The 25,248-nt window shown below is 46.8% G+C and overlaps 2 protein-coding genes across 3 annotated transcripts in view; both read right to left on the minus strand.

Annotated features, from left to right (window-relative positions):
• LOC137538134 (CD59 glycoprotein-like) overlaps positions 1-25,248 on the minus strand; it is a 472,510-nt gene that overhangs the window by 216,070 nt on the left and 231,192 nt on the right. The window lies entirely within an intron of this gene.
• FBXO3 (F-box protein 3) overlaps positions 1-25,248 on the minus strand; it is a gene marked incomplete at its 5' end in the record, with an annotated part of 49,761 nt that overhangs the window by 23,298 nt on the left and 1,215 nt on the right. Inside the window, 2 exon segments of the mRNA XM_068261685.1 lie at positions 4,182-4,339; positions 6,904-6,993. Coding sequence (XP_068117786.1) covers positions 4,182-4,339; positions 6,904-6,993 — 248 coding nt within the window.

A 25,248-nucleotide genomic window follows, 5' to 3' on the forward strand; every position in this document is an offset into this window, starting at 1 on the left:
CCACTGAATAAACAGAGGTCCATGATGAGCCCTCCACATGGACTAAGCCCCAACCATTAACTAGCGTCATGTGATTTGGGGTAGGAGGAGTAAGACCCTGTGCAGTGACTGATCATAACAGTAAGGACTTTACTGCAAAAATATTTCCTAGATCTGGAAATCTCACTCTTATGTAACCACTTAAATAAAATAAAAAAATACTCACCTAAGGAGAGGGAACGCTCTGGGTCCTATAGAGCCTTACGCTCCTCTCACGGTCCCGGCATTCCAGCGTTAGCTCCCCTGTTCCAATCTCCCGCCGCAGGAGGCTTCGGAAGTCTTCAGGCGCACTTGTGCGAGAGAGCATGCTTAAGCATGCACAGTACAGAGTGGCCCGTCGGACCACTCTGGCTCCCATAGATTGCCAAAGCCTCCCGCAGCGGCAGAGAACAGTCTCCAACCTATTGGAGGAGGAGCCAGTGCTGGAACGAGTGGACCGTGAGAATGGCAGCAAGGCTCATTAGGACTCAGAGCCTTCCCTCTCTTTAGGTAAGTATCTGTATTTTTTTTCCTAATTTTTTTATTTCTAATTTTGGCTTCAGACTCTGGGAACCGCATTTAAAAAAAAAAATGAAGCAAATACTTACCTAAGGAGAGGGAAGGCTCTGGGTTGTATAGAGCCTTTCGTCTCCTCTCTCGTGCTCTCTATCCTGTGCTGGGTCTCCCCCCCCCCCCCCCCGTTCAATCCCCCACCGAAAGGGTATTTGAAAGTCTTCGGGAGCCGTGTCCTCCCGAAGACGTGCAGCTCCATACTGCACAGGCGTGAGCGTGCAAGAGAGAGTGCTTGCGCAGGCGCAGTACAGGGCCCCCCTTCTTCAGGAGCACTCGGGCTCCCTGAAGACTCCTGAAGCCTCCTTCGGACGGGTAAGCAGTATTTGACTAATTTAGTCACATACTGCTACCGGGCGAGCCAGCACTGGAACGAGGGGACCAGGAGAGGAGCCGGAAGGCTCTATAGGACCCAGAGCCTTCCCTCTTCTTGGGTAAGTATCTGTCTCATTTTTTTTAAATGCGATTCCCATTCACTTTAAGGTGTCTCCAACCTTGGTGCCTCCATTGCCACCACTTGGTCCAACCCTGAGCAGGAGACCCGATGGAACCACCCTAGATAATCCCACAAGAATAACCGAGGTCAGTGGTCCAAAGTACTGATAGTTTCCCAGAGAGGTCCAAACAAACATTGGAGGACAATTTACGCCAAGACCATGATTAATGGCCGAGGACGATACAATGTAGGCTTGTATGTTTGAAAAGCCGGGAACAGGGTGATCATTATACAGTGTCTAGTACTGCACGAGGATTTCATGGACTGCCAGAAGATCTAACCAGTCAATAGAGAAATAAGGCCACAGTGTTCTCTAGAAGGGCTGGTACTACTATTAAACCTCAAATACTTTGGTCACATATTGAGAAGACTGAATTCTTTGAAGAGATCCTTTATGCTTTGAAAAATTGAGGGCCAAAGATGAAGAGGACAGCAGAGGCTAAGATGGATAGAGGGCATATGTGAGGCTATGAACATGCCTATGCAACAGCTGAAAGAAGCAGCGATTGACAGACACATCAGGCGCGCAGAAGTGCACATGGGCAGAAAGAAAGGGAGTCGACTTAATGAATGAGGAGGAGTACTGCCTGGGCAGCATCTCTCCTGACACCAAATTGCTGAGATCTAAACAAAACAGGAGCGCTCCATAGTGTATTATCAACAACCAGGTCTTTAATCGCAGTTAAAAGTTATACTTACAAAAAGTGCAAGTAAAAAAAAAAAAAAAGGCGCGGTCTCCGATGGCCTGGAGGTTCCGTCTGCCGGGGCAGTAGGCGGGGCCTATGCTCGGCGTGCTGATGGCGTCATTACGCGTTTCGGCGCTCTGCGCCTTTGTCAGATGACGAAGGCCATCGGAGACCGTGCTGCAGGCCACAGCGCGTGTGGATCCACTCATCAGGGCTTGTAGCGGATGTGCCTTACCTCATACATGCGATTTTAACTTGCACCTTTTAACTGTGATTAAAGACCTGGTTGTTGGTAATTCACTATGGAGTGCTCCTGTTTTGTATAGATTTTTGCAGTGATTGAGCTGCGCCAGCATACAGTGTTGACTGTGGGAACAACCGAGGACTTGTGGAAGTGGTCATACAAAAATATATACTAAACCTGGTGCATCCATTGTGAAGGGGCATCTTGTGGATTATGCCCCCTTTGTACCTCATGCCCCCCTGTACCTCTTGTGTCGTCCTCTGTCCCCCTTGTGTCCCCCATGTGTTCGCCTCTGTCCTCTATTCCCCTTGTGTCCTCCCCCATGCTCCTGTGTGTCCCTGTGTCATCCGTTTGTCCCCCTGTGTCCTCCTCTGCACGGGCACAGTACAGGGAGTCCCTGACATTGCGGCGGGTTGGAGGTTGATATTGGCAGGTGTTTACAAGTCAGGAACTCCCTGCATTTGGACTACAAGACACTGTGGCTTTTAGCAGGGCTGTGGAGTCGGTCCAAAAATCCACCGACTCCGACTCCGACTCCTCAGTTTAGGATTCCACCGACTCCGACTCCACGACTCCGACTCCTCTAATTTGCATATTACAATTTTGTTGATTAAAAGTATGTAACATGAAATTCGTCTCTTAACTGCCAACGCTTAGGAATTTTACAAGACAACTGAAGTGAGAAGGATATGTAGACTACTATATTTATTCTCTTTAGACTAAAACTAGTCCTTGGTAAGAGTACATGTAAAAGGTACAAACCGGAACAAAGAACATCTATCAGGCCCTAGGCAATGTAACTGTGGGTACATGTAAGAATGATGTGCAGGTACTCTGCAGGGGAATGAGGAGATTGTAAACAGACAACACCTCTGTGTTCAATGTGCACAGCATTCTCAGTGGATTCCCTGCAGCTCTGTGGGGAGTGCATATGTAGATTATAGTACTACTGTGTAACAAAGTAAACCTGAGACAGATGAAATTAAAGTTTTATACATACCTGGGGCTTCCTCCAGCCGCCTTCAGGATAATCAGTCCCTCGTTGTCCTCCTCCACCACCTGGATCTTCTGCTATGAGTCCAGGTACTTGAGCCAGTCGGGCGTAGTGCGCATGCACACACTCCGCCGCCAGGAGCATACTACACCTGTGCAGCACTATTGCGCAGGTGCAGAATGTTCCTGGCTGTGGGAGCGGCATGCAGTCGGACAGCGCTGACTGGCTGAATTACCAGGACTCATAGCAGAAGATCCGGGTGGTGGAAGACAGTGAGGGACTGATTAGCCTGAAGGGGGCTGGAGGAAGCCCCAGGTATGTATAAAACTTTACTTTTCATCCGTCTCAGTTTCCCTTTAATTTGTAGTCACCAAACCAAATTTTAATAACATATCAAATGATTTGATTTCATCAGCAAAGGGAGTGCATACATTTGCATAAATCAGCATCAGTGCAGAATTATTTCCATCTCGTTGACCATCTCTATTAGTGACACAGCTACACATCAGGCTTTATTCTTACAGCATAGATGTTATTTAGTATATATAAGAGATTCCTGTGTACACATCATATATACAGTCACAATCAGATATGTATATCTGACCTTAAAAATACGGGGACTGCTTTATTGAAGCAGCACAAGTAACTCATTTTGATTGGTTTATTTCATTTTTGTAGACTAAGCACAGCTATTACTGTATATATACTGTATATATACATTATTTTTAATGACTTTTATCTGAGAAATAGAACATTTTATCATATTTTCTATTTTAATTACAGTTACAAATTCATTAGGAGTCGGAGTCGGTGCATTTTTTCCCGACTCCGACTCCAGGCACCCAAAATTGCCCGACTCCACGACTCCGACTCCACGACTCCGACTCCACAGCCCTGGCGTTTAGGGGGAAAAAGTGAGTATTATAGTCCAAAAAATACAATATTTACCTCATAAGCTTGACAATTTACCTCACGAGTCGGTCATTTCAGTTTTCCATACTTTAACGATCTTTGTGATTTGACATTTGACAAACATGTTCTGTAAAATCTGTTGTTTTCTACTTAACCTCATTGCTGTGTGAATAGTGCCCATAGCAACCCCACACCGTTATAACTTGGCCCTGTACTTCACAATTTTCATCAGCGTTGACCATTCTTCTCTGAAGAGGGTACCTTTGAGTCTGTTGATCAGTCTGGGGCAGTTGGCACCCAGATATTCCTTCAGGGAGTCCCATGCCGCCTTCAGCGTGGCGTAGTGATGTATGTATCTCCCCAGATCCACGTAATACTCAATAAACGTGGTCTTCCAGCTTCTGCTCCTCTTCTTGTCACTTCAAATGATAAAAATAAAAACAATGTCATGTTACCGAAACTTGCTAGTCCACGGGGCACAAAAACACGGCAGCTCATCGTGGCAGAGATCTAAGACACCACAGATTCTTGATGCACAAAGAAAAATCACCACAGATCAGCCGCTCTGCTGCGGGGTGGAGAGATCAAATACAATACCGTGTGCTGCCCCACCTGAATATAGGCTGTAGAACTAACCACCAGATGGAATGTGTTACACTCTACAGATGCTCAAATAAAATGCAGTCAAAAAAATAAATATATATATAAAAATATATAAAGAGTCACTTGGCAAGAATCCTGTCAGTGTGCTGTGTTCAATCCAGTCCTTGTAAAACTATACACACAAATCTCCTGCGCGCTCCCAGATAGTCAACCTGTGGAAAACAATTTCACATAGTGTAAAACTGCTTCACTCATGTTTCACCACACAGTGCAGGTGCCACTCCGTGTACAGCAGTGTTCCCACCGCCCCGCAAACAGGGAGGCTCACCGGGTGCAAACCTCCTCTCTGTCAGGTGGAACTCTCGCTTGTCACGTATGTTTCACTAGACCAGTGATGGCTAACCTTGGCACTCCAGCTATGACAAAACTACAAATCCCATCAAGCCTCTGCCTCCCTGAGTTATGCTTAGAACTGTCAGAGTATTGCAATGCCTCATGGGACTTGTAGTTCCACCGCAGCTGGAGTGCCAAGGTTAGCCCTCACTGCACTAGGACATTAGTGATCCATACTCAATAATCAAATGTAAAACGGCCTTTTATTCCTCAAGAAAACAAATAAAATTTAATTGCGCAGTATATCTTCACATTTAAATTCATAACAGCACGTCTTGCGCACACCAGCACATTACAGGTTCCCAATAGCAGTCAGCGAGTCATAGCGATGTGTCTCTTTAGGGCCTGGTTCTATTGCTAACGGTACCGCTGGCAGATTTCCGCACACGTGATCTGCATCAGGCCATGGTACTGTCAGCGATAGCGGTGTGTCTCCTAGGGCCTGGTTCTCTTGCCGATGGCACCATGGCCTGATGCAGATCACGTGTGTGGAAAGCAGAGGGACTTGGACAGCGGGACGCCGCCTATGGTCATCCAAAGAACCAGGCCCTAAGAGACACACCGCTATCACTGACAGTACCATGGCCTGACACAGATCACGTGTGTGGAAAGCAGAGGAACTTACACAGCGTGGGGAGCTGGGAGAGCGGGACGCCGCCTATGGTACCGTCAGCGACAGAACCAGGCCTAAGAGACACACCGCTATGACACGCTGACCGCTACTGGGAGCCTGTAAGTTGCTGGAGTGTGCGAGAGGTGCTGTTGTGATTTTAACTGTAAAGATATACTACGCAATAAGGTTTTATTTCTTTTACTGCGGAATAAAAGGCAGTTTTACATTCCATTATTGGGTATGGATCACTGATGTCCGAGTGAAACAGACGTGACAAGCGAGAGTTCCACCTGACAGACAGGTGGTTTGCACCCGGCGAGCCTCCCTGTTTGCGGGGTGGTGGGAACACTGCTGTACACGGAGTGGCACCTGCACTGTGTGGTGAAGCATGAGTGAAGCAGTTTTACACTATGTGACAATGTCTTCTACAGGATGACTATCTGGGAGCGCGCATGGGATTTGTGTGTATGGTTTTACAATAGGTGAAGAGCTCGACTCGGTGAAATAGTAAGGGTGCTTGGGACCAAGGGTGTTTTTAGGCATTCTGAACTCAGAATATCTCACTGATCATCCCCAATTAGCAGCAGTGGATTGGCAAATAAAACCTCTGACTCCAAACGGAAACTACAACTCTGGCTTCCTTCATGATGAAATAAATTATAAACATATAATCAGTCAGGATCTCTCGTCGATCAATGGGGGGTCACCACACACGGCCAAGAACCATCTAGAGTGTGTACAAGGCTGTAGATAAAGTTCTCATATAAAAATTGGGAAACATAGGCAGGGCTGTGGAGTCGAGGAGGCGGAGCCATTTTGGGCACCTGGAGACGGAGGTTTCATAAACTGAGGAGTCGGAGTCGGGTGATTTTGGAATCGACTTCACAGCCCTGAATATGCAGTATTTTGGTTGGAATTTATTAGGAATCGGAGTCGGGACATTTCTACAGACTAGCTCCACTACCCCAGGAATCGCTTTCGACTCCACATCAGGGCTGTGGAGTCAGAGTTAGAGCAATGTTGGGTAGTTAGAGCAGTTTTTTTTCCATAAACTGAGGGGTCGGAGTCGGAGATGATTTTTGTACCGACACAGCCCTGTTCAGCATGCACAGTCTGAAGTGTTCTCCTCAGAATTTTTTCCAGCTGGGTGGCATGAAAAAGTAGCCGGGTGGGGCACGAGAGGGGAATGCTGGGTTGGCGCAACTCCCCTTACAACATAGTAGAAGGATGAGGAGGTGATCTGATGAAAGCCGGGTGCTCACCAAAATTAGCCGGGTGGAGTACCCGGCTAAAAGAGTCATTGGAGAACACAGAGTCTGGCATTAGATTCTATAAAAAGAAATAAAATGTTTCACACGACCTCCGGCTACTCACTCTGACACGAGCCAGTACTTCCGGCACGGCCGCTTCCACAGGGGGTCATGGCTGGACAGCTGGTTGAGTCTTCGGTTGACAAGACTGCAGCTAAAGGAAATAAAAACAGTACTGAGAGGAGTGCAGAGAAATAGAATTACCAATAACCGCAACATACCTATTAGTAATAACACCATTACAATCTGCCAAGCACTATTATCATTATTTAGTATTTATATAGCACTGACATCTTCTGCAGCACATTACAGAGTACATAGTCATGTCATTGACTGTCCTCAGAGGAGCTCACACTCTAATCCTACCATAGTCATAGTCTAATATCCTACCATATTATTATTATGTATTTATATAGCACTGACATCTCCTGCAGCACATAACAGAGTACATAGTCATGTCACTGACTGTCCTCAGAGGAGCTCACAATCTAATCCCTACCATAGTCTAATGCCCTACCATATTATTATTATTATTATTATTATGTATTTAGCACTGATATCTTCTGGAGAACATACAAACTCTGTGCAGATAGTGCCCTGGCTGGGATTTGCACCAGGGACCCAGCGCTGCAAAGCAAGAGAGCTAACCACTACACCACCGTGCGTTTCTTATCAACAGCAATCAGATCTCCCGTCAACCTGTTATCTAGTGCAGGATTTCCCTTGCAGGCTGGGAACACACTAGGCAGAAACGCTAACGTTGCGGAAAGCAGGGCTGTGTAGTTGGAGTCACGGCCATTTTGGGCACCCGGAGTCGGAGTCGGAGGTTTCATAAACTGAGGAGTCGGAATATTTTTGTACAAAATCCACAGCCCTGGTAAGTATTAGACTAAGGAGTCGAGGAGTCGGAGCAATTTTGGGCACCCGGAGTCGGTGGTTTCATAAACTGAGGAGTCGGAGTTGGAAGATTTTTGTACTGACTCCACAGCCCTGCTGGTAAGTATTAGACTAAGGAGTCGGAGCCATTTTGGGTGGTCGGAGTTGGAGTCGTGGTTTCATAAACTGAGGAGTCGGAGTTGGAGTCTGAAGATTTTTGTACTGACTCCACAGCCCTGCTGGTAAGTATTAGACTAAGGAGTCGGAGCCATTTTGGGTGGCCGGAGTCGGAGTTGGAGTCGTGGTTTCATAAACTGAGGAGTCGGAGTTGGAGTCGGAAGATTTTTGTACCGACTCCACAGCCCTGGCGGATAGCAGCATTTATGCATGTAATGTTAGTCAATAGGCTGCATCAAAAACCGCATGTGTATGTTTTATTGCATATTTTTCAAAAACGCATAAAAAAATTGTGACGGAATGTAATGCGTTCTGCATGCGTTTAAAAAAAAAGAAGTTTTCTGGTGTATTTCCGCTTCCTAGTGATTCGCATAAAAACGACAATAGAAAAACGCATTGAAAACACATACAAAATGCATAGGCGTTTTGTATAGGTGAACCGCAAACGCATTAAAATGCACGCAAAACGCAAATGCATGGAAAACGCAATACAAATGCATAAACATAAAAACGCGACGTTTCCTGCACTGCTAAGTGTGCTCCCAGCCTCAGGGCCCTTTTACCAGGCTTGCTCTCCACGGATTAATCACGGTGGTTACTCGTGATTCAAATTAGCTCTAATTGGCCCAGCTGAGCGGGTAGATGCGGCGGGGGTAATTACCCATAATGCTACTCTCCACCCAGCGTTTCATGTTTTCAAAGAGCTCAAGGAGGAAGTGTTCCCTAGCGAGGCTTGCAACGCGTCCATTAGGACGCTTGTGAGCTCCATGAAAACTTGAAATTCTGGGCGAAGAACGGCATTCTGGGCAATTAACCCTGCAGCATCTAGTCACTCAGCTGGAGCAATTAGAGCTAATTTGAATCACGAGTAACCACCGTGGTTATTCGTGATTATTCCGTGATGAGCTAGCCTGCCTTTTACACTTTTACACTTTCACTACGGCGAAATGAGCCATAAATTACTTTTCTCCTATGTTGCTGTCACTTACGGTAGGCAGTAAAAATCTGACAGAAGCGACAGGTTTTGGACTAGTCCATCTCTTCATAGGGGATTCTCAGCATGGCTTTTATTATTTATAAAGATATTCCCTAAAAAGGATTTAGGCTTCTTGCACACCAAGACGTTGTGTTAGGTGCCACGTTCAGGTCGCATAACGTGCACCTAACACAACGTATGGTGCTGCAAAAGCCGACGGTAGAGTGAGCCGCGTTCGGCGGCTCGATTCCTATAATGTCTCCCAGAGTGGCGCTGATTGGCCAGCGGGACCACGTGATGCGGAGCGAGACACTCCGCATCACGTGGTCCCGCCGGCCAATCAGCTGCCGCCAGTGCAGTGAATATTAAGTAGCCATGTGCGCGGCTACTGTAGCTGGCTCTCCCCGCCTCCTCTCCGCCCCCCACTGCGCATGTGCAAACAGTCTAACGCGGCTATAGCCGCTCCAACGCCGTAGCATGCTGCACTTTGCACCGAACGTGCAGCATTACATGTAACGCAACGTGGGCTGTGTGAACAGCCCACTTGTGTTACATTGCTGTGCGTTGGGGGAGCGTTACAGGCGCACTAACGTGCGCCTGTAACGTCTTGGTGTGTAAGCAGCCTTAAACAATGATGCTGGCCAGCCTCCCTGCTCGCTACACAGTTTTCTGGCAGTTGGACAGAGCAATTGCCATTCACTAACTGCTTTGGAAAATAAATAAAACCCTGAGAATCCCCCCATGAAGAGATGGACTAGTCCAAAACCTGTCGCTTCTGTCAGAGTTCTACTACCTACTGTAAGTGACAGCAACATAGGAGAAAAGTCATTTATGGCTCATTTTACTCTGGAAAAAACGTACTTATTTGTATATGTTTGCACATATTTTAAATTTTATAATTTTTCGCCATAGCGCCCCTTTAATCAGTTGCTTTCAGTTATAAATGAAAGAAAACGGATTTTCAAAGTAATGCCTATTTTTTCTATGGCTCAGTTCCCACTATACGCATTTTAAAGGGAAGGTTCAAGCAAAATAAAAAAATGAGTTTCACTTACCTGGGGCTTCTACCAGCCCCATGCAGCCATCCTGTGCTCTCGTAGTCACTCACTGCTGCTCCGGTCCCCCGCTGGCAGCTTGCCGACCTCAGAGGTCGGCAGGCCGCATTGCGTACATTTTTACGCATTCCCACCAGTGCAGGAACATTAACACATACATTTTTACGTGTTTCTGGTTCAATGCGTAAATTTTTACGCATTGAACCAGTAATGCGTAAAAGTTTATGTGATCCATAATCCCATTCATTGATCGCTGGGTTAACTGCCGGCGGCGGGAGCGCGCGGCCCACGGGAGTGCACGCAGCCCAAGTGGACCAGAATGTTTGTCCAATTGGGCTTAAGTGGTTAAAAAACTCAAAAGAAAAAATGGCTTTTAAACTTGTATAAAACAGGTACAGAGGGCAGAGGTGACACAGAGGGGGACACTAGAGGCACAAGGGACAGAGATAGCACAGCAGTGTTCTCCCCAGAATTTTTTTCCAGCCGGGTGGTATGAAAAAATAGCTGGGTGGAGTGAGATGAGAGAATGCACGGCTGGTGTTTCTCTGATTACAGCATAGGAGGAGGTGAGCAGATAACAGCCGGGTGGTCACCAAAAATAGCCGGGTGGAGCACCCGCCTAAAAGAGCCTGGGGAGAACACTGCACAGTGTTCTGACTTAAGAACAGATTCAGGTTAAGAACGAACTTACAGTCCCTATCTCGTTCGTTAACCAGGGACTAGAGTATTGTATATTTTGTACGTGGAGACAACTGTTTGCATCTCTGAAATTTATGTAACTGGAGTCGTAAGTGAGGGACTGTCTGTATTACAGAAGAATAAAAGTGCTTTTTCTACTTTAAGACTGAAGACTGAGGCCAGACCGGGTGGATAATCCTGTTGTGACGTCAGCGAGATGTTATATAAATCAGCAGCTTTGCGCGTTATGACACGACGCAGCGAAGAGTGCAGCCCCGAGCCAATAATGTTTACCAGAGTCATTTTCTCACGCCATCCAATCGGAGCTGCCGGCACAGGGTCATGGGGCGGCTGGTAAACATTCCACCATGCTGTATTGCGGACAATGACGTGTGACACAGTGGGGGTGGGGGGACCTAAGCAAGGAAAGCATTGCTGACTCTTTCAGTATCTGTTCCTATGAGATAAAGCGATGCTCTGGAGGTGGCTTAAGATAATATCCATGTGACGTATACGGTATATATCTGCCTACAATGCATCTCAAACCCGGCACACAAAGCACCTAATGCAGTACACAGAGTACTAACATACAGACACTGCACCACTACTCCTACTCTACACACACACACACCTGCTGCAGTACACAGAGTACTAACAGGCAGACACTGCACAACTACTCCTACTCTGCACACACACACCTGCTGCAGTACACAGAGTACTAACATACAGACACTGCTCAGATACTCCTACTCTGCACACACACCTGCTGCAGTACACAGAGTACTAACATGCAGACACTGCTCAGATACTCCTACTCTACACACACACACCTGCTGCAGTACACAGAGTACTAACATACAAACACTGCTCAGCTACTCCTACTCTGCACACACACACCTAATGCAGTACACAGAGTACTAACATACAGACACTGCACCACTACTCCTACTCTGCGCACACACACACCTGCTGCAGTACACAGAGTACTAACATACAGACACTGCACCACTACTCCTACTCTACACACACACACACCTGCTGCAGTACACAGAGTACTAACATACAGACACTGCTCAGCTACTCCTACTCTGCACACACACACCTAATGCAGTACACAGAGTACTAACATACAGACACTGCACCACTACTCCTACTCTGCACACACACACCTGCTGCAGTACACAGAGTACTAACATACAGACACTGCACCACTACTCCTACTCTGCACACACACACCTGCTGCAGTACACAGAGTACTAACATACAGACACTGAGCCACTACTCCTACTCTGCACACACACACCTGCTGCAGTACACAGAGTACTAACATACAGACACTGCACCACTACTCCTACTCTGCACACACACACCTGCTGCAGTACACAGAGTACTAACATACAGACACTGCTCAGCTACTCCTACTCTGCACACACACACCTAATGCAGTACACAGAGTACTAACATACAGACACTGCACCACTACTCCTACTCTGCACACACACACCTGCTGCAGTACACAGAGTACTAACATACAGACACTGCACCACTACTCCTACTCTGCACACACACACCTGCTGCAGTACACAGAGTACTAACATACAGACACTGAGCCACTACTCCTACTCTGCACACACACACACCTGCTGCAGTACACAGAGTACTAACATACAGACACTGCACCACTACTCCTACTCTGCACACACACACCTGCTGCAGTACACAGAGTACTAACATACAGACACTGCACCACTACTCCTACTCTACACACACACACACCTGCTGCAGTACACAGAGTACTAACATACAGACACTGCTCAGATACTCCTACTCTGCACACACATACCTACTGCAGTACACAGAGTACTAACATGCAGACACTGCTTATACTCCTACTCTGCACACACATACCTACTGCAGTACACAGAGTACTAACATACAGACACTGCTCAGATACTCCTACTCTGCACACACATACCTACTGCAGTACACAGAGTACTAACATACAGACACTGCTCAGATACTCCTACTCTGCACACACATACCTACTGCAGTACACAGAGTACTAACATACAGACACTGCTCAGATACTTCTACTCTGCACACACATACCTACTGCAGTACACAGAGTACTAACATGCAGACACTGCTCAGATACTCCTACTCTGCACACACATACCTACTGCAGTACACAGAGTACTAACATGCAGACACTGCTCAGATACTCCTACTCTGCACACACATACCTACTGCAGTACACCGAGTACTAACATACAGACACTGCTCAGATACTCCTACTCTGCACACACATACCTACTGCAGTACACAGAGTACTAAAAGACAGACACTGCACAGATACTCCTACTCTGCACACACACCTGCTGCAGTACACAGAGTACTAACATACAGACACTGCTCAGATACTCCTACTCTGCACACACATACCTACTGCAGTACACAGAGTACTAACAGACAGACACTACACAGATACTCCTACTCTGCACACACATACCTACTGCAGTACACAGAGTACTAACAGACAGACACAGCACAGATACTCCTACTCTGCACACACACCTGCTGCAGTACACAGAGTACTAACATACAGACACTGCTCAGATACTCCTACTCTGCACACACATACCTACTGCAGTACACAGAGTACTAACAGACAGACACTGCTCAGATACTCCTACTCTGCACACACATACCTACTGCAGTACACAGAGTACTAACAGACAGACACTGCACAGATACTCCTACTCTGCACACACACACCTGCTGCAGTACACAGAGTACTAACAGACAGACACAGGTCGATTACTAGGGGCTCGATTCACAAAGCGGTGCTAACCCAGTTAGAGACTTTAGGCGTGATAACCATTGCACCACGCTGGTGAAAAGCCAGTTAAGACGTTATAAGTTTAGGTGTGATAAGTTTAGGTGTGATAAGTTTAGGTGTGATAAGTTTAGGTGTGATAAGTTTAGGTGTGATAAGATTAGGTGTGATAAGATTAGGCGTGATAAGTTTAGGCGTGATAAGTTTAGGCATGCTAAGTTTAGATAAGTGTGGATAGCGTGCAAAGTCCCGCACGCAAAGCAGCGCCATTAAACTCTATGCGAAGTGCACCAGACTTTGCTAGCGCAAAACTTTTGATCAGCTGTGCACTGCGGTGCTAAAGCAGTTGGTGCTTAAACTTATCATGCCTAAACTTATCACACCTAAACTTATCATGCCTAAACTTATCACACCTAAACTTATCACGCCTAAACTTATCACGCCTAAACTTATTACGCCTAAACTTATCACACCTAAACATATCATGCCTAAACTGAGTTTAGGCGTGATAAAGGGCTTTTCACCAGCGTGCTGTTAGCACCGCTTTGTGAATCAGGCCCTATATGTGGTTCTGGCTTGATGACTACTAAGCGGTTTCTCTACAGTTACCAGATCCTCGGCTCCCTAATATTCTATGAATAGCTTATCTTTGATCATATTGGTCACATCTTTCCCATACTCTGTGAGTGGTTATAACCATATTCAACTTAACCTATTTTTGGTTTCCTCACAGTGGTTGGCTATGGTGTCCCCAATAACTCCACTATAACCAAATCAGAATGTTCTGGGGCACCTTGATCACCTTATCTTTATACTGGCATTTACCGACATTGACCATATTGGTTGCACCAATATCTACCCTCTGTGAGTGGTTATGACTATATTTGTTTAAGATACCAGGGTCTCCTCACGGGAATTCTATGTTGGTACCACCAAGGTGCAATGAATTATTTGGTCTAAGCTCTAAGGTTATCGCCTATATTTATTGAGCTTTATACAGTTCTTAGCCAGCATGGTTTGTTTTTCAAATCTGTTGAGATTATTATGCCACCGATAGTTGGATGTGACTTGACTTATTAAAATGCTATTCATATGGGATTGTTTGTTCTGTCCTTGACAGTTGCAGCACATAGTATTGTACTTGTCAATACATCTATCTATATGCCAGGTTATCTCCTGACATTTACTACTATATATGTGTGTGCCTTTTTAATTATTTTGAATAAAGTGCAGTCTTCTGAGCAGCATATACTGGTTTTGTCCTCTCTCTGTTTTCATAGTTTCTAGTTACCAGTGCTGGTACCTGCACATAAGGCTACACCTTTCATTAATCTATTTTCAGTGTTTTTTCTATACTAACATACAGACACAGCACAACTACTCCTACTCTGCACACACACCTGCTGCAGTACACAGAGTACTAACATACAGACACTGCTCCACTACTCCTACTCTGCACACACACACCTGCTGCAGTACACAGAGTACTAACAGGCAGACACTGCTCAGCTACTCCTACTCTGCACACACACCTGCTGCAGTACACAGAGTACTAACAGACAGACACTACACAGATACTCCTACTCTGCACACACACACCTGCTGCAGTACACAGAGTACTAACAGACAGACACTACACAGATACTCCTACTCTGCACACACACACACACCTGCTGCAGTACACAGAGTACTAACAGACAGACACTGCTCAGCTACTCCTAGGGCCCGTTTCCACTAGTGCGGTGCGAATCGCTGGGATTCCACCGCTGACAAAATCGCATGCGGATGCGACTCCGCATGCGATTTTTGCCGCGATTTCGCATAGGCAGGCTATCAGCGATTTTAACCATGTCACTGCCTGGCTCAATGTACATTAGTTTTAGTGCGAATTCGCGGCAAAAACCGCATGTGCTATTTCCCCTATTAAATACATTGCCTGCGAATCGCCTGCATTCCACACGCAGGCGAATTCTGCAGGCCCTACCGTGCAGAAAAATCCTGCACAGAAAAACGCACCAAAAAACTGACAAGTGGAAACAGTCTCATCCACTTGTATTGGTTATGCGAATCCGCATGCAGACAACGCATGCGGATTCGCTCTAGTGGAAACGGGCCCTACTCTGCACACAAACACCTGCTGCAGTACACAGAGTACTAACAGACAGACACTGCTCAGCTACTCCTACTCTGTGTACTGCAGCAGGTGTGTGTGCAGAGTAGGAGTATCTGAGCAGTGTCTGTCTGTTAGTACTCTGTGTACTGCAGTAGGTATGTGTGTGCAGAGTAGGAGTATCTGAGCAGTGTCTGTATGTTAGTACTCTGTGTACTGCAGCAGGTGTGTGTGTGTGCAGAGTAGGAGTATCTGTGCTGTGTCTGTCTGTTAGTACTCTGTGTACTGCAGTAGGTATGTGTGTGCAGAGTAGGAGTATCTGTGTAGTGTCTGTCTGTTAGTACTCTGTGTACTGCAGCAGGTATATGTGTGCAGAGTAGGAGTATCTGTGCTGTGTCTGTCTGTTAGTACTCTGTGTACTGCAGTAGGTATGTGTGTGCAGAGTAGGAGTATCTGAGCAGTGTCTGTATGTTAGTACTCTGTGTACTGCAGCAGGTGTGTGTGCAGAGTAGGAGTATCTGTGCAGTGTCTGTCTTTTAGTACTCTGTGTACTGCAGTAGGTATGTGTGTGCAGAGTAGGAGTATCTGAGCAGTGTCTGTATGTTAGTACTCTGTGTACTGCAGTAGGTATGTGTGTGCAGAGTAGGAGTATCTGAGCAGTGTCTGTATGTTAGTACTCGGTGTACTGCAGTAGGTATGTGTGTGCAGAGTAGGAGTATCTGAGCAGTGTCTGCATGTTAGTACTCTGTGTACTGCAGTAGGTATGTGTGTGCAGAGTAGGAGTATCTGAGCAGTGTCTGTATGTTAGTACTCTGTGTACTGCAGTAGGTATGTGTGTGCAGAGTAGGAGTATCTGAGCAGTGTCTGTATGTTAGTACTCTGTGTACTGCAGTAGGTATGTGTGTGCAGAGTAGGAGTATCTGAGCAGTGTCTGTATGTTAGTACTCTGTGTACTGCAGTAGGTATGTGTGTGCAGAGTAGGAGTATCTGAGCAGTGTCTGCATGTTAGTACTCTGTGTACTGCAGTAGGTATGTGTGTGCAGAGTAGGAGTATCTGAGCAGTGTCTGCATGTTAGTACTCTGTGTACTGCAGTAGGTATGTGTGTGCAGAGTAGGAGTATCTGAGCAGTGTCTGTATGTTAGTACTCTGTGTACTGCAGTAGGTATGTGTGTGCAGAGTAGGAGTATGAGCAGTGTCTGCATGTTAGTACTCTGTGTACTGCAGTAGGTATGTGTGTGCAGAGTAGGAGTATCTGAGCAGTGTCTGTATGTTAGTACTCTGTGTACTGCAGCAGGTGTGTGTGTGTGTAGAGTAGGAGTAGTGGTGCAGTGTCTGTATGTTAGTACTCTGTGTACTGCAGCAGGTATGTGTGTGCAGAGTAGGAGTATCTGAGCAGTGTCTGCATGTTAGTACTCTGTGTACTGCATCAGGTATGTGTGTGCAGAGTAGGAGTATCTGAGCAGTGTCTGCATGTTAGTACTCTGTGTACTGCAGCAGGTGTGTGTGTGCAGAGTAGGAGTATCTGTGCAGTGTCTGCATGTTAGTACTCTGTGTACTGCAGCAGGTGTGTAAGTGCAGAGTAGGAGTAGTGGTGCAGTGTCTGTATGTTAGTACTCTGTGTACTGCAGCAGGTATGTGTGTGCAGAGTAGGAGTATCTGAGCAGTGTCTGCATGTTAGTACTCTGTGTACTGCAGCAGGTATGTGTGTGCAGAGTAGGAGTATCTGAGCAGTGTCTGCATGTTAGTACTCTGTGTACTGCAGCAGGTGTGTGAGTGCAGAGTAGGAGTAGTGGTGCAGTGTCTCTATGTTAGTACTCTGTGTACTGCAGCAGGTGTGTGTGTGCAGAGTAGGAGTAGTGGTGCAGTGTCTCTATGTTAGTACTCTGTGTACTGCAGCAGGTATGTGTGTGCAGAGTAGGAGTAGTTGAGCAGTGTCTGTATGTTAGTACTCTGTGTACTGCAGTAGGTATGTGTGTGCAGAGTAGGAGTAGCTGAGCAGTGTCTGTCTGTTAGTACTCTGTGTACTGCAGCAGGTGTGTGTGCAGAGTACTAACAGACAGACACTGCTCAGCTACTCCTACTCTGCACACACATACCTACTGCAGTACACAGAGTACTAACATACAGACACTGCTCAACTACTCCTACTCTGCACACACATACCTGCTGCAGTACACAGAGTACTAACATACAGACACTGCTCAACTACTCCTACTCTGCACACACATACCTGCTGCAGTACACAGAGTACTAACATGCAGACACTGCACAACTACTCCTACTCTGCACACACATACGCCCGCTGCAGTACACAGAGTACTAACATGCAGACACTGCACAACTACTCCTACTCTGCACACAAAAACCTGCTGCAGTACACAGAGTACTAACAGGCAGACACTGCTCAGCTACTCTTACTCTGCACACACACCTGCTGCAGTACACAGAGTACTAACAGACAGACACTGCTCAGCTACTCCTACTCTGCACACACACATACCTGCTGCAGTACACAGAGTACTAACAGACACTACACAACTACTCCTACTCTGCACGCACACACACACCTGCTGCAGTACACAGTGTACTAACATACAGACACTACTCCAACTCTGCACACACACACCTGCTGCATTAGATTTTGCATTATATTTTGAGTACTTATCAAAGCAAGATCTATCGCAAAATTGATCTGAAAAAATGTGGACGTCTACATACGATGCAATTTCTTATTAGATCTATCTAATAGATCCGTCTATCTGATGGAAAACTGTACCGTGTAGATGAGGCTTAAAGAGAACCCGAGGTGTGTTTAAAGAATGTTATCTGCATACAGAGGCTGGATCTGCCTATACAGCCCAGCCTCTGTTGCTATCCCAAACCCCACTAAGGTCCCCCTGCACTCTGCAATCCCTCATAAATCACAGCGGTGCTGTGAGGCTGTGTTTACATCTGTAGTGTCAGTCTCAGCTGCTCCCCCACCTCCTGCATAGCTCCGGTCCCTGCCCCCGTCCCTTCCCTCCAATCAGCAGGGAGGGAAGGGATGCAGGCGGGGACTGGAGTTCTGCAGGAGGCGGGGAGAGCAGCAGACTGACACTATAGAGATAAACACAGCCAGCTCTGACAAGCTGTTTGTCAGCAGCGTGGCTGTGATTTATGAGGGATTGCAGAGTGCAGGGGGACCTTAGGGGGGTTTGGGATAGCAACAGAGGCTGGGCTGTATAGGTAGATCCAGCCTCTGTATGCAGATATTATTCTTCAAACCCACCTCGGGTTCTCTTTAAGATATACTGTAGGTAGTGAGGGGGGCTAGTGTTAGGCATAGGTAGGGGTAATGTGAGATTTAGGTAAGTGAAAGAAAGGGGAGAGCATCAGGAACTTTACTAATCTTGTAATATCAGCATCATTTAGTGCCTTTATAACATGTACGCGGTTTCTAGGCAGAAAGGGTCCAGATTACAGATCCGCAGAAAAGAGCAGTTTCAGGCAATTTTGATAGCTCATAATCAACTGCACACACTGAAACTAAGGGCCCATTCACACTTAAAAAGCGCAAACCGCCGACGATTTTTGCGGGAGTGATTTTTCCGCGATTTCACGAGGGAAAAAAAAAAATCACTGGACAGTGCAGCGATTTCTCGGCGATCGCGTTTAGCGCTTCTATAGCACTGAAACGCGATCGCCGGGAAATCGCCTGAAAATGGTGCAGGCTACGCTTTCGCGGTTTGCGATTTTGGACGATTTGCGGCGATTAGATCAAATTGCCCAAGTAAGAACGGGCTTTATTACACTATGGTTTTAGGGTTTTATTACACTTGCGCTTTTAAAAGCGCTAGCGTTTGAGCGTTTTGCCGAAATCGCCGGTAAATGCTCAAGTGTGAATGGGGCCTGAAAGATAATTTTAAATAGCAGAGAATTATGAGTCTGGTGGGGCACTTATGTTTGCAGTCGGAGTTTCTCTCGGAGTGCTCTCGCTGTATCGGCCCGGCTGACTCAGCTATGGGAGGAGTCAGTTGATAATTACAGACGTCGGTTTATTGCGCGATCGGGCCAGTTCTGGCAGGTGATTGGACTACACAGATCCCTCACGGTTATGTCTTTCGGCTGCTGCTTAATTCCAGCACAATAGAGTGAAGCTGGGTACACACATTAGATACAAATCTTTGCAAACCAAGGAATCTATCTGCTGCATAGGTTTGTCAGAAAGGTCTGAACGGCGGATGCAAAGGATCAGTCCATGCAAAAGACCCGAGAAATGCTTCTGTAGTCAATTTACTTCCTCCTCCTCCATGCATGCGCTGCACACATACAGCTAATCGTTAATTATCGATTTACCACCACCCATAAGTACCTGGCGCTATTTCTCACATCACTTCCAATCATATGCAGTCTAGAGCCTTCTGAGCTGTTTGCTGCACTTTAGAATCTCCCTGCATAAAACGATATTTTAGGGCCGTTTCCACTATACCTAAGCGAATCTGCACAGGAAAAAAAAAAAACCGCCTGCGGATTTGCATGAGTATGCAAATTTGCATGCATTTACAGGCGTTTTTCATGCAAATTCGCATGCGTACTATTATTACGTACTATTATATTTTACAGTTTCCATTCAATACTATTGACTTCCGCATGCGGAAATGCGTATGCGGAAATGCATACGCGTTAACGCGAAACAGCTTAGAACGCATGGAAAATTCTGACAGAGGCGGACGTTTTTTTTCCTCAGCTCTGGTACACTTTAACCTTTTATTTAGTTGCCACATCTTAGAATCACTTCCAGGAGACATTATACATGTCATGCTTAGGCGATTCCCCCACTAGCTCCTCCTCATCTTCATACAAGCTGCGCCCAAAGCTCCTGCGCTGGATTCCTTGTGTTCATATGGAGGCTGCCATATTTATTTCCTTCTAAACAACATTAGTTTCTATGCATCCTGCTGATCTATTTGGCTGCGGTAGTGTCAGAATCACACCAGAAACAAGCATGCAGCTAATCTAGTCAGAAACACCTGATCTGCTGCATGCTTGTTCAGGGTCTATGTCGTTCAAGCAGAGGTTCAGCAGGACAGCCAGGTAACTGGTATTGCTTAAAAAGGAAATAGCAGGAGCAGAACGCTCCTGAGCACGGGAGCGGGTGCACAACCTGGAATACTCAGAAGCGTATGACTGGCCAGATTACTGGGAGGGATATCCAGTGAAGGAGCAGCTTGAGGGGATGGTGAAGGAGCCCATGCACCTCATAAGGCTGGAGGAAGCCCCAAGTAAGTATAAATGCTCCCAATTAGCCTATCTCATGACCATTTTAAAGGATAACTGTAGTGAGAGGTATATGGAGGCTGCCCCTGAACAAGCATGCAGCAGATCAGGTGTTTCTGACATTATTCACATCTGACAAGATTAGTTGCATTCTTGTTTCTAGTGTTTTTCAGACATTACTGCAGCCAAGTAGATCGACAGGGCCGCCAGGTAACTGGTATGAACAGGAAATAAATGTGGCAGCTTTCACATTCCTCTCATTTTAGTTGTTCTTTAAAGGGAAAATGAAGAGAGGTATACCGAGTCTGCCATGTTTATTTCCATTTAATCAATACCAGTTGCCTGGCAGCCCTGCTGGTCTATTTCTCTGCAGTAGTGTCTGAATAACACCAGAAACAAGCATGCAGCTAGTCTTGTCAGATCTGACTTTAAAGTCTGAAACACCTGATCTGCTGCATGCTTGTTCAGGGGCTATGGCTAATAGTATTAGAGGCTGAGGATCAGCAGGTCTGCCAGCCAACTGGTATTGCTTAATAGGAAATAAATATGGCAGCCTCCATATACCTCTCTCTCTCTAGTTGTCCTAAAGAGAAACCGTGACCAAGAATTGAACTTCATCCCAATCAGTAGCTGATACCTCCTTTCACATGAGAAATCTATTCCTTTTCACAAACAGATCATCAGGGGGCGCTGTATGAGTACATTTGAAATCGGTGCCGATAGACTTGGGCGCAGGATACAGCAGTATATGGCTGATCCTGCTTCTGCACAAGTCCGGGCCGATTTAATTACTATTCCCCCTCCAGGCCGACATGGACAGTGGGGGAATGAAATAATTCGGCTTCCAGCGATTGCTGGAGGCCGAATTATTATGTTTTTTAAGCAACCTCGGCTCCGTCTTCTGAAGGAGCCGACGTTACTCACTGAGCGCTTCAATAGGAATGCTTCCTATTGTAGTCTATGGAGGCGCCGGCTGCGCCCAAATCTAGCAGCGCTGAAAAGCACTGCTCCGCTCTGTTTGGCTGATATCGTGAGGACCATGGTCCTGGCAGTTTCCTGCCTGTGAACCTCATTGCATTGTGGGAAATAACAGCTGTTTCCCACTGCCAAATAAGCAAGCAGCATCTGCTTCCACTGACATCACCTGCCAGCAGTGAAAATGTCACCATGTGATAAATGTCAGAATGTAAATCAGGGAGAGGAAAGATTTTACAATGGGCAAACACTGACTAAATCATTTATACATAATTATTGTAAAAATGAAGCACTTTTTTTTATTACCTTATTTTCACTGGAGTTCTACTTCCCTGAAAACATTGCCAATCACAAATACACATGACCAGAATTGCCCATTAACTAAAATAACATTTTTCACAAACCATAAAAACTGTAGTACTTTGAGATACAGTAGATCAGCCTTTCTCAACCTTTTTACCCTGGAGGAACCCTGCAAATACTTTTTGGATCTCAAGGAACCCCAGCAAGTAATTTTGGGATCTCAAGGAACCCCTGGCATGGTCTTTAAAGAGACACTGACGCGAAAAAAAATATGATATAGTGAATTGGTTGTGTACTATGAATAATTACTAGAAGATTAGCAGCAAAAAAAATATTCTCATATTTTTATTTTCAGGTATATCGTGTTTTTTCTAACATTGCATCATTCTCTAATATGTGCAGATTACACAACACTCAGCATTCAAAATGAGTCTTTCAGAGCAGTCTGTGAAGTAATGACCTCTCCTCTAGCAGAGGAAAAGTAAACAGTTCAATTACAGTTGAGATAATAAAAGTCAGATAACAGCCCTCTCCAGGACTAATGGCCCATACTCACGGGCTACAAATATCGCCGCAACACGCGGGCGCGCGTGTTATGGGCCGTTGAACAGGCGCGCACTCCGAACTGTCGCCCGTCGCTGATGTCGCCAGGCGATTGAAATGTTCAATCGCCTGGCGACAGTCGCCGCCACAACTCCGCCGCAGCTGTCGCTAGTCCGCGTGAGTACGCGGACTAGCGACAGCAACCTCCATTGAGGTATGCAGAGCTTCCGGGGGGGGGGGGAGGAATGTCGGCGACAGCTTCCGTCGAGCCGCTGGTCCCTCTTCCGCGTGTGTACGCGGAGGGACCTGGCGAGGAGCTGTCGCCGGCCTGTCGCCCGCACGCTCACGTGTGCTGGCGACAGGCCACTTTTGCTGCCCGTGAGTATGGGCCATTAGACTTAAGGTGCCCATACACTCGTCAGATTGGCAGCAGATAGATAAGAAATGCATCTGATGATCTATCTGATGCGTTTTTAGAACATTTTTTACCAGGATAGAATTCCAATAGATTTCAGTTTGAAATCTATTGAAATTCGATCTGATGGCATTTTTTTGCCATCAGATTTCCATTAAGGCCAATGCAAACTGATAAGCAATCTCATCAGATCGACCTAAATTTTCCACCCTGCAAGTTCGATGGAAATCCATCGAAATCGATCGAAATCGGCCGTCGATCGGTCGATTGGCCAACCGATTTGCAATCGATCGATCGATCGGGATCGATCGGTCGGCCAGAAAATCGGCTGAGTGTATGGGCTGCTTTAGTTGGAGAGTTAATGGCTTGTTTGCATAGAGATAACAACTGGAGTTTCTTAACTCTTCGTGTACTGGAAACAATTAGACTGATGTATCTGATCTTAATGTTTTATTTCTTAGCTGTGCTACACATACAAATCATATCATCATTTTTTTTTCGCTTCAGTGTCTCTTTAAAAGCTGGTGGTGCTGTTTATGCCACTACCCCCTATTACAGTGCCATCACTACAATGTCTCCTTACTCTTGTCCTTTTTATTAATGTGATCGTTATTGTTCTGACCCCCAATTTAGTGCTTCTTTTTACAGTACCCCCATTATAGTGTGCTCTCTATCATACTTCCCTCAACCCCCACGATGGGAAAAAATGCCAGGGAACCCTGGTTGAGAAAGCCTGCAGTAGACAGATATGGTAGAGCCAGCCCAATAATACCCCACTGCCTGAATAAGTAATTATTCAGAATAAGCAGCATTAAAGCTTGATACACACCTTCAATTATGATTGGCCAATAACTGACCAATGTCATCACCTCCATGTCATATGAGGGTTTCCTTAGACATTCTGATTACAGTTTTCAATATCTGTTGACTCTCATACTACATGGAGGCCTCGCCAGGAAGTGAACTCTGAACCGGAAAAGAATACAAGGTATTGATTCCGCGAACGCAATCGCTGCACAAATCGACTTTGTGAGCGTTTTGCGTTTCTCCTATACCCTCCATTGAGGCAGAATCGTCCCAAAAATGGCACATGCAGCGCTCTGCTGCCCGCACAGCGCACGACCCGCGCTGATATGAACATTCCCATAGACATTCATTGCACAAGCGTTTGGCCTGCGTGTGAGAAAAAAAACAAAAACGCCTACAGTGTGAACGAGCTCGGAGGGAGCGAAAGTTGTTGATTGGTCAATCATAATTGAAATTCTGTACAGGGCTTTAGCCACAGGGGATGGGGGGAGGCGCTGCACAATGGGATGGGGGATCTGCACAGGGCTGCACACAGGGGGATGGGGGGGAGGGGTCTGCAGAGGGCTGCACACAGGAGATGGAGGGTCTGCAGAGGGCTGCACACAGGAGATAGGGGGGGGGGGGGTGCAGAGGGCTGCACACTGGAGATGGAGGGTCTGCAGAGGGCTGCACATAGGAGACAGAGGGCAGAGGGCTGCACACAGGAGATGGAGGGTCTGCAGAGGGCTGCACACAGGGGATGGGGGGGTCTGCAGAGGGCTGCACACAGAAGATAGGGGGGGTCTGCAGAGGGCTGCACACAGAAGATAGGGGGGGTCTGCAGAGGGCTGCACACAGGATAGGGGCTGGGGTCTGCATAGGGCTGCACACAGGAGATGGAGGGTCTGCAGAGGGCTGCACACAGGGGATTGGGGGGGGGGGGTCTGCAGAGGGCTGCACACAGATGGGGGGGGTCTGCAGAGGGCTGCACACAGGGGATTGGGGGGGTCTTCAGAGGGTTGCACACAGTAGAAGGGGGTGGTCTGCAGAGGGCTGCACACAGGAGAAGGGGGGTGGTCTGCAGAGGGCTCCACACAGGGGAAGGGGGGTGGTCTGCTGAGGGCTGCACACAGGAGAAGGGGGGTGGTCTGCAGAGGGCTGCACACAGGAGATGGGGGGTCTGCAGAGGGCTGCACAGTGCACACAGGAGATGGGGGGTCTGCAGAGGGCTGCACACAGGAGATGGAGGGGTCTGCAGAGGGCTGCACACAGGAGATGGAGGGGTCTGCAGAGGGCTGCACACAGGAGATGGAGGAGTCTGCAGAGGGCTGCACACAGGAGATGGAGGAGTCTGCAGAGGGCTGCACACAGGAGATGGAGGAGTCTGCAGAGGGCTGCACACAGGAGATGGAGGAGTCTGCA

The sequence above is a fragment of the Hyperolius riggenbachi genome, chromosome 11 (genome assembly GCF_040937935.1).
Source record: "Hyperolius riggenbachi isolate aHypRig1 chromosome 11, aHypRig1.pri, whole genome shotgun sequence".
In the NCBI taxonomy this organism is placed as follows: Eukaryota; Metazoa; Chordata; class Amphibia; order Anura; family Hyperoliidae; genus Hyperolius; species Hyperolius riggenbachi.